General features: G+C 44.7%; 1 protein-coding gene across 2 annotated transcripts; it reads right to left on the bottom strand.

Moving 5' to 3' along the window:
• Nucleotides 1-5,381: 5,381 nt before the first annotated feature.
• Nucleotides 5,382-9,389, bottom strand: LOC115685741 (protein CNGC15b-like). Of its 2 annotated transcripts, none has more exons than XM_030610836.2 (7): nucleotides 9,218-9,389; nucleotides 8,476-9,022; nucleotides 7,854-7,979; nucleotides 7,298-7,590; nucleotides 6,992-7,103; nucleotides 6,462-6,698; nucleotides 5,382-6,312 (listed from the first exon to the last, which is right to left on the bottom strand). In XM_030610836.2, the coding sequence occupies exons 1-7, from the start codon at nucleotides 9,244-9,246 to the stop codon at nucleotides 5,608-5,610; spliced, it is 2,049 nt and encodes a 682-aa protein (XP_030466696.2). In that variant the 5' UTR covers nucleotides 9,247-9,389; the 3' UTR covers nucleotides 5,382-5,607. The 2 variants fall into 2 exon arrangements, with proteins under 2 accessions (XP_030466696.2, XP_030466695.2); XM_030610835.2 differs by having other exon boundaries at nucleotides 7,854-8,066; nucleotides 9,218-9,386.
• Between the last annotated feature and the right edge of the window lie 1,328 nt (nucleotides 9,390-10,717).

The following is a 10,717-nucleotide window of genomic DNA, read 5'->3' as shown; positions in this document are numbered from 1 at the left end:
GATGATGGTTAGACGGTCAAACAAGCCCAAATTGCGTGACTAGATCGAACGTTCAATGCCGCTCCAAAGAGGACACCTGCAATTTAAGGAAATCTTTTCTTTTCCCTTGACAAGATCTATTATAATGGTATATAAAAAAAAGGAAAAAACAGAGAAGAAGAGAAGTAAGAAAAAGCGAGCAAATCCGCGGATGCAAATCGGGGGAGAAATTGGAAGGCTGTTTCGTGCACGATCCGAAGAGCTCCCAAACACAGGAGGTTGTTAAAGGTCTTGTCACACGGCCAAATCCCAGTTTGACTTCCACACACCACCCCCACCACCACCTGGCTGGGGACCCTTTCGTAATTTCCGTTTAGTTTTCGGTTTTTTTTTAAGGGTTTAAATAAATAGATAGAAGGAAGAAGATAGAAGAAGAAAATCGTCATCATCATCGTATGTGTCGTGTCGGACGACCACAGATTCCTAGAGATTGCGTACCGAGGGATTTCTCGGCGACCGGGATGACCGCCACCTGGCAGGCTGAAACCCCCAGATTGACTCCTCCTCAGTCCTCCCCCACGAGGTTCTCTCCTCTTGTTGGTTGAGGCGAAGGAAAATTTGTGATGCGATTCGATTTTTTCCAAACCATCCGCGCGGAAAACATCGCGTGACGCATCGAGTTTTCGGCGCACGTGATCGGGCGAAAGCGAGATCGAGATCGAGATCGAGATCATCCCCCGTGTCTTCTGCCGGACCGAACGTCGGAGTCTCGTCACGCATCGAATGTCGACCCGACCATTTTCGATCCGCTTCTCAGTCCGTCGCGCCACCGAATTCGCGGGTTCCTTTTCTTATCACGCGGTACGACGTTTTCGATTGGAATTCCGGTGTCCCACGAAACCCTATTGTGCTTTTAAAGTCGTCGAGATTCGAACGGATGAACGGCTCTGGCTCAAGATGGTGCGGGGATGACTGACCGTCGGATTCGAAAATTGAGAGCCGTATTTAAGAGGGCGGTGCGACTCCCAACTCACGATCGTGATTAGACCTCCTCCCCCCTTCTTCTTTATGTAGTTTAAACTTTAATTGGATTTTGAATGGGGACATAAATGTCCCGTTCCGATGCCGCAAGTGTAGGATTAGACTTTAATGGTGGATTAATTAGCGAGACTTAATTAGTGTAATCAATTCGTGTCACCGGGGATTGGGGAACAGAGATTGATGTCAAATAGAAGTGAGGGCGAAGGCGAAATCGTCCCCGCGGCTTCTACCGGACCGGACGTCGGAGTCTCGTCACGCATTGAATGTCGACCCGACCATTTTCGATCCGCTTCTCAATCCGTCACGCCACCGAATTCGCGGGTTCCTTTCCTTGTCACGCGATACGACGTTTCGATTGGAATTCCGGTGTCCCACGAAACCCTATTATGCTTTTAAAGTAGTCGAGATTCGAACGGATGAACGGCTCTGGCTCAAGATGATACGGGGATGGATGACCACCGAATTCGAAAATTGAGAGCCTTATTTAAAAGGCTAGTCTATGCTTTCTTCTATGGTCAAATAACAGCTGCCAATGAACAATTTCTCTCTTATATGGCAACCCGGTGTCTTTTCGATGTCCCGATAAATCACGGTCATCGATGTTTACAAAAGTAAGTTCGGCTCCAACAATCGAGATTTGACAAGCCTTCGAGAGGAGTGTCGTCCGAGATAGGGAATCTCCCTCCTCTTTTACCCTGTTATTGTGTCTCTTTGGGATACTTACTTATCCTAACGATAAAAAAGAATCACTAGTAGCCGCAGCAACTGAATTACTATTTCCAATCATTATCGGGACGATGAGGATATTATCATGAGAATGGAGATGTCCCGCCCTTGTTCGTCGCTCACCGGGACTCCGACCGCAGCGAGCTGGTCTTCACCCGACAATCCACGGCACGAGCTGACGACACCCGTCGTCCACCGCTGTAAGCAGGAACAAGTACCGTCCGCCTCGGCAATTGACGGTCGAACCATCGGTCCCGTGCATCGATGGACCATATGAACACGTATCGTTCGATCGAAGACAAACGATAGAGACAGAGGATCTACCCCCGTGAAAATGGCTGGCTCCGACAGCTCATCGCCGGTCAACGCGTCGAAGGGGGCGTCGCACGGAAGGCGATTTTCACGGCGGCCCGTTTCTTCACCGTAATAAAGCTGGTCGGCCGCACGTGAGAGGGGGGGGGGGGGGTCTCTCCCACGTGAGGGGTCCACGGTTGGGGAGGGGGGGCCCCACGTGCGGGCCTACGTCAGCATGGCCGTGCGTGCGTGCGGGCGTTGTGTTAATGTTAATGTTTTTTGCGCATGTGTTGCGGCGTTTCGATGACCGGGCTGTTCCTCTTTTTTCGTTTTTTCTGTTAAAAAAATAGGAAATTGATTTTTTTTTTTAAAAAAAAAAATAAAATTGATTAAAAAAAAAGAAAAGAAAATCCGATTTTTTTCAATTAAATTTTTTCTTTTTCTCCTTCCCGTGAATATTTTTCCGAACCGGGTCTTTAAATCCGGTTTGACTCGCGCGAAACCATATGGAGCTGTCGGGTCGGACCCACCGCTTCCCCGGGGCAACCCGCGGGTCCCCTTTTTCTCGCGCGAAATGGACGCCTTTTTCGTTGCCCTTCATCTCGTTCGATGAGTTCACAAAATTTTTATATTTTATTTTACTTTACTTAATTAAATTACCAAGAAAATTTCACTCTATATATTTTATTATTTCGATAATTCGCGATAAACTAGCTCGGGGGCTTGAATACTAAGGGATGAGCGGTTCCGGATTTTTTTTTTTTTCATTTTTCAGAACCTCTACATGCCCTACGAACTACGAAGGGTAGATTCCGGGGTTTATCTAGATTGCACTTGTATTATTAATTGAGCGATTGTAGTGAATCATTACTTTTAATGACCATCACTTGTTTCTACAATCCGATAACCACAACTTGTAAGTCTCGGTAATAAAATGTAAGCTTAGACTAGAATTTATCATTGGACGTCGTGGAATACCGCGCGATCACATGAAGATATAGATCAAGAGAAACACAAAAACTTGTTTTGGATTCCGGGTTTTACTTACCTAGAAACTGAAACCTACCCGTCGAAACAGATTCCTCAATTTTTTGGAACCAAGAACCTGGAATCGGACAGGTTCCAACCTGGAATCGGAGGTCCAGTTTTTCGGTTCCAGGTAACCCCGAAACCATGCTCACCCCTATTTAATACTCAAAGATTTGACGGGTAACGATCTTTCTCTTATCTATTTCCACGGGCGTAGCGACGAGAAATTCCCGCCGCCTTGTCGCGGGGCAGAATTCGGACTTTTCACACAACCTCCGATTCACTCCACGAACGGTGAGATCGCACGCGACGCGCGCGCCTCCGCGTTCCCGACCTATCGCTCTGCAATTCGTGGCCTGCCTGCCGCGAATTTTCTCGGCGAAAATACTTTGAATTTGGGCTGGCGTGCAACTTCGGTAGTTCTTGTAGTAGAAGGAAAATGAAGAACAAAATTTTCCATATTCTAGTAGCTTCGTGTGCGTGTGTGTTTTTTTTTTAAATAAAAATTAATTTCGGCCCCATCATTTTCGAGCGGCGTTGAATTATACATGGTTTTGGTTAATGACTAAAATAATGTTTATTCACGTACGGAAGGCTGGAAATTTCTCGCTTGGGTGGGGCCCAGCTCCCGCGAGATGATAACCAACAACCCCCACGTGTGCATCCCTTTGTGTGTGTTTTTTTTGGGCCATTTTTAGTGAAGTTTCAATCCATCTAGAAATTGAGGGGTGGAAATTGAGATAGGAAAGCAACCAAAAAAAAAAGTCACACGGCTTCGAACAATTTTTCCCCATCTTTTTAATGGGTCGGAAAACAAATTTTGCCTCCTACGTTTTCGAAAATTAGAGATTTTGTAGATCGGTACCGAGGATTGGATTTCATCGGACGCCGAGAAATTTAAGCTATCGGTGATTTGGTGTTTCCAGTTCCGTCTCGAGGCCTCCTGACAGCGAAATCAGTGTGGGAGCACGGACTTTGTAATCCTTTGAAAAAAGGTCGCAGCTCACCGACATGCCGTCCCGCGACGTAATCAGGGCATCTGATATCGGGGTCACGCGGCGAAACGGTATTTGTCGAAGCGTGATTCCGTCAAGTTAAGGGCATCGGTAAGTTATGTATATTATGGAACCCAATCCGATCCCGAAGCCGGAGACTCGACATTAGAGTCGAATTTCAAGAAGCTAATTTAGTCGAAGCAATGGAAAATACGAAATTCCCCTTTTCTTCAGATTTTTCCTTTTATTTTCATTGTTGATGGGAAAAAAAAGGAAAGTACCAATTTGAAGAGAAGAAGCAAGTGAAAGGGGTCATTAACAAGCTCCTCGTGCATGGGCAAGTGGGACATAAAAATTCATTATAAAACCAGAATTAATTAGGAAGGGAAAGAGCAAACGGTCAAACCGATCCTGGTCAAAAACAAAAGAAGCACAGATCGAGAGGAAGGGAGGGAGGGGACAAAAGCTTTTTTCCAAGGCGTTTTGGTTTATTGAAAGCTTCACGTCTCCTTCTTTTTGCTTTGTTTTCAGCTCCCACTTTCCGCCAGATGTGGCATTGTTTCTACCTAGAAAGCTTTAAATTAATCAACTGATTAAGAAAATTTAATTAGGCTGCGTCCTGTTGGCTTCAGGATTACGTCATTAAAAAAGAAAAGATTTCTCCTTTTTTCTGTTTCATGCATGTTCGTGGCGGTGCGCGTATCGTGCTGGACATTTTGAACGGGTGGGTCGTATTCAAGAATCGGCGACGTGTCTTTGCCTACCGATATGTAACGTGTGAGATAGAGAGGGGGGGGAGGGGGGGTGGGGTTGATAAAGACCGCCGCCCCGTCGATAGCCGACATGTCGTGCACCGCCGAATCTCGTGTTGAGAGAGGAAGAGAGAGAAATGTGGATCCAACATGAGCCACTGTTAGACAAGGATGGTTCTTATTGGGATCCAACATGAGTAAACAAAGATGGTTCTTGGATCTAAAGATCTGGGCCTTTTATTAGGAGATACCATGTACTAAACCGTTCGTTTTTTTTCTCTCCTGAAGTTGCCATCTTCTGTCCTGCCATAAAGGCTGCCATTGCACCAGATTATGGAAGCTGTTTGACATCTACGAAGAATCGACCAATTGAAACCTGTACAATGCCGAAACATGGAGCTTTCGAATTTCGACACAGAATTTGCAGGCACCATTTTCCATCTCTACCCGGTCCAGTTCTCAGATGTGTTAGCGTTTACGCTCGCTTTCACCACGCATTCGGTCCCATAATAGTTCGTTATCGACGCGTCATCGATCATGCATAAACTTAACAAGACGGGCTAGATCCTGGGATATAAGTAACGCATTGAGGTAATGTTGGGAGGGTTCTCCTTACATAGGGACTTAGGGTATCAGTCATGGACATTGCCATAACTCTTAACTAATAACCCCACTACTTCAATGTCGCATACCCTCTCTCGCCAAAGATCAAACTTATATACCAATGAATCTTCAAATTAACTATCTTCAAACTAACTTCTCTCAGCTTATCTATATCAATCTCTAACTCTTCATCTATCTTCAACCGTAAAGTCGGGCTCTGTCGGCTTCTGCAACGAGCTAAAGATATCGACATCATTTCCGTAGCGTTGGCTCCCGCCCCTCCTAATGCCCGTGGCCAATCTCACCGCGTACATCATGAAACCGGATCCTGTCCGATGCAAGGAGGAGACGGCATTTTGATCCACCGCCGGCTCCGAAATCGAAGCCACGAAGCTCTCCCTTCTCTTCAGCTCTTCTGCTTCTTTTCGCCTTTTGTATCGAAACCATGCCGCCTGGATGAAGCACGCTGCCCACGTCCTCCACTGGTGCGAGTGGAAGCGAAAAGTGTACCTCAGCTGCTTGCTATGCAGCTTACGGAACTGCGAAGCCACGAACTTCAGGTCCTCCGCCACGAGAGCAAAGGCTTCGACCTCGCTTATAGCCTTTACGGTCCGCGTAGAAGACGGGAGGACGATGCTTGGGCGAGGGTCGAGAGCCCACGTCAGCAGCTCCTCGCCGCAGAAATCGCCCGGGCCAATACGGCACGAGTTGAAGAACCCAGTCCGACCGCCATTCGTTGTGTATGAGTCTAAGTGGCCGCGGATGATGAAGATCATTTCATTGACGGGATCACCTTCCCGAACCACGAACGTTCCGGGGGTACACAGAGAAGGCTTTAGCCTTTCACATATCGCATCGAGCATCCTCTCATCCATTTGATCGAACAGCGGTACCTAAATTTTGTTAGGAAGAGTAGGATAACAAAAATTAGACAGAGACACTAGCTGGAACTTGGTTTATGGCAACATAGTTGTATCAACCACTGAATTTGCATAACGCGAGCGCAAACAACTCGTGGAAGTATTACAGCAAAAGAACTCACTTGTCTCACTAAATTGAGGCATAGGTGTCGCTTAATGTCTCTTCGGAGATCCAAGGGAAGGCTCCTTAAAATGGCTTCCTCATCGACTCCTCGAGTAGCGACCCATCTGTACTGATCATACCTTCGGACACTCTGCTTCAGTTCGTGCGGCAATTGTCGGTGCTTCATCCACTGTTCTGTGTCCGTCCGCCTGATCCTCCACTCTTCCAGGCGCATTGTTGTCGATTGGAGATACGTCTGCACTTAAGGCAAGTTCATCAATTACACGTTTGCAAAATCCTGAAAATGTCATACATTTGAGAACCGGTAAACAAGTTGCATATGTTTTGAAGTTTGTGGACATCTGACACCTCTAGGCTCTAGGAAAGATCCTAGGAATGACAGCCTGCCTTGCTCATCCCATTTTCAAAAGTGATTTCAGAATTCTTGTGAGTTTGCAGAATGCTTTGAAGTGAAACACGCCCATTATTCGATTTCTAAAGGATGAGGCCGGATAAAGTTAAGGTCTGACATTTAAGCCGATAGCTTACCTGCATATTCCCAATAAGCAGTCCAAAGAGCACTAATCCAAGGATCGCAATCACGATGGCAAATATTATTTCTCCGACATAAGTGCTCGTGGAGAGATTCTGTCCAACCGAGCTGCAGTATTCATCAAGAATCTAGTTACACCATTTGTCCATATGATCTTAAACAGCTTAATCATACTTGCGTCCTAGACTAAAAGCTAACGGAAATTTTTTGATGACCATAATGTACGGCTACTTGCTAGAATGAGATTGGATCGAACAAAATCAAATTCAACAACCACGATCTACCGAGCCAAATTTAGATACCTTAGATTCCTCAGGCCCCACCACAGGCAGTAGAAGTACTTGTTGAAGAACCTCGAGTTTGTGACTCCGAAAGTCAATGCATCAGCGTATATGCCAAACTGAAAGAAGTTGTCATTCGGATGACATAAGCCCGATATGTTGCTCGACCTGAACCAGGCAGCCCTCCTCGGGTTCCCTACGCTCTGGCAACCCAAGTATGCAAAGCTGCAATGTGGTTCTTCCTGATTGCATACTTTCCTCCAACACTCTTCTTGCCTTTCAATAGATAAAAGGTACCAGGACGATCCGAGAACCTGCAGACATTTGGGACACAATAGATTGCTATATTAACAGCTGAACTAGGGAAAGCCAAAAATGATTCCACTATCTAATTGTACAAGATGCATCTACCAAATTAGAGTGGCACGCGTATTCAAAATCAATGTGTACCCTGGAGATTTAGAAATTGACAAAGAAAAAATGGAAAGAATCAACAAAACCCATGGACTCTCTTCGAAAAATTAATTGTGCAAGCATTAAACAGCACAGTGGCTAAGCAGAAGCAGGCACTACTCACATGGCTTGCCAACATGTACAGCATCAAGTTATAAGCAGCCCCAGCCCAGGCAGTTTTCGTCACCACTCCGCTGGTCTTGACTATTTGAGACGAGAGCGGAAACAGAAGATACAGCCTCAGGAGGTACTGAAACATGATAATGAATCGAATCACGTTCCTGACGCTGTCCACAGAAGAGCCCCTCAAATTCGGGATTGCCAGCCAAATCAAAACCTGAGAATTACATCATGAAGAGACTCACACCGTAAACAAAAGAACACTTAACACATATGTTCAGTTAACAAACATGCAGAGAGTTACAGACCTAGTCGATAAAGTTTGTCTTACTGACCATAGACAAACCAAAGGGTTAATTGATGATTACAGGATCAGCTACTGCATTAGGAGCAGAGCATCCATTAATTAAGTCAAATTAATAAGGCGAAATTTACATTAGCAACACCCGATAATAAGTTGCTTCGTTCAGGTCTCAGGCTACCATCTGCCAGAGCTATGATGAATCATGAGTAACAGGCTAAATATCTAAAGCACTGATCTTTTGTCCTTGCAGGCTGTTACTTTCAACTGAGTGCCTTTAAAGTCAGAGAGAGAGTTTCCCGGGAGCCAGAAATTAGTCCCATACCTGCGGAAGAGGTAAGCATGCCACGAGGTCAGGCCAGAAATCTCTCTGCAGGTACCTCGAAGTTATCTTAGAAGAATCTACTATGAGCTCTCCTCTACCAAATACGCGAGAGGAAGGAGCAACGTAAGCCGTGTGAAACCGAACGTATATCTGAATTATGTAAAACGCGTCGACTGCCGAGCGAACAATGGTGAGAGCCACCTCGAGAGGTACGGATGCGTTGATGCAAATGTCCTTGTGGGCCCTAGGCAGGTAAAAGAAGAGAGGGTCCACAAAGAGAGAGATCAAACATGCCACCAAGAAGATCTTGTTCCACCTGTTGATTATGGGTCCTCGAGGATCCAATATGTTCGTGTCTACCACGTCGTAGTCCTCAGAGAAAACTCTGGAGAGCTCTTTTCTGTGCCAGGATTTTCTGATGGCACCCTTCTTGGGCCAGAAATGAGCCTTGTGCCTCCCTCTGATCTTACTGGTGAATGTCAAGTCATGACCTCCTCTATTGGGCTGCACAGAGTCTGCTGTTTCGGTATCCGTATCATCTTGAAATCTGAAAATTGCACACTGAAGGCATTCAGGGAAACAGAACTCAGGTGATCTAACCAATGCAAGTATCGATTTATTTGCATTCACTTCTGTCAATGAGAAAATAAACATAATGCGAGACTGCTTAAACAAGCAGACATATAATTACACTTTAGGCAGACAAAGTCTGCTACTTCAAACTGCTAGTTGACTGACTTACCTCACTGATTTCGATCTACCAGAAGACATGGCTTCGAAGAGAAAGAGACAGAGAAATGCCCTTGGTTGTTACAACTCAAAGGGGTGTTAACTGCAAGAAATAGCAGTCGGAAGAACATCTCAGATATGAAGAATATTGTCCACAACCCAGAAATATAAGGTCTCAACCACACGGTTTCGTACTTATATTGGCAAGAATCATGTGAAAGACAAAGCATATCATCCTTTAACAAGTTGAAGGCAACCCTTTTCGTTTTGAAGCAAAACCTGTGAGGCTGTAAACTCATCATCGAGTAAAGAGCAGATGAAGCAAAATCTTGACTTTCCCAACTATAACATTAAATATGCTCACGGTCATGTTATAATCATCACCAGCACAAGACCCAGAAAAGGAAATTCCACAAGTGCGTCAATCAATCCAAAGGAGTGGCTGAGTTCAAAGTGTACATCTAAGTCGAACTTTTTGTGTTTCCGTGAGTGTGAATGGCGCTGAATTTAAGAAGACTTGTGCCTATTTTTTCTCCATAACTTTACCGGTCCATTCCGTGGACAAGGGCTACTGCTTATCGCACGAGTCGCGAACCGATGATATACGAAGAGAAAATCAAGAAAACGCCAGTAAATGACAACGCTATACAGACACAGTGAAGTGAGGTGCTTTTGAAGAATTCAATCAAACAAGTTCAAAAATACTCACGGCCAAGTTTCTTCTCAACCTGACATGTCTTAGGATACTTGAAACTGCAGAGGCTGTGGGACTTGCGTTTCTTGTACAAAAAAAGCATGCAAGACCAAGTGAAACATAGCAAGATATAATGGCATGCGGTTAGCAGTCTCGACACTGTCTGTTTTCTTTCCTGGTGACCCATTTTTTGGTTCTTCCTCCTCTATCTTCAGTGGGTTTGATGAGTTCCCATTTTTCAGAATCACGAGAAAATGACAACACCGAAGTCCATCCTTGAAAACGAGAGAGAGAGAGAGAGAGAACAGACCAAAAGTTCGAATATCTGGGATTATATTAAGGCCATGAAATATGCAGAAAGTAGAACAGAATTTCGAGAGAAGTCGATACAGTCCAGGTCAAAGTTCATGGAGAACAGGAAAATGATTCAGCTGAGAGCAAGAAATGAGTAATTCAACTAAGGCTGGAAAAGTATAGAGATTTACGCTTTCTACAAAGTATTTTGCATCACTCATTTTTAAATATAAACCAATTCATAATACTTAGTTAGTTGGTCGGGCCTCTGCGTCCGTCTCCCTGTACACGAAAAAATATACTTTACATTATGACATTTCGAAAAAATAAAATAATACTTCACGACTTGTTTATATGATACTATGAAAAACAGAGGTAACAAATTGTAAATTTTCAAGATTTCACAACGAAATGTATAGGTTCCTAAAATTGTAATTTATCAATGCAGTCGTTAAGCTTTCGATAGGCAGAGTCCATAATTTTGGCGCACTAAGTTATTGGACCGTATAACCAGCATTTTAATAA

Source organism: Syzygium oleosum, unplaced genomic scaffold (assembly GCF_021117445.2).
Source record: "Syzygium oleosum isolate NSW1041296 unplaced genomic scaffold, Sole_v2.1 Sole_v2.10, whole genome shotgun sequence".
In the NCBI taxonomy this organism is placed as follows: domain Eukaryota; kingdom Viridiplantae; phylum Streptophyta; class Magnoliopsida; order Myrtales; family Myrtaceae; genus Syzygium; species Syzygium oleosum.
The sequence above is the reverse complement of the archived record's forward strand: the minus strand, read 5'-3'. Positions and strand labels throughout refer to the sequence as shown.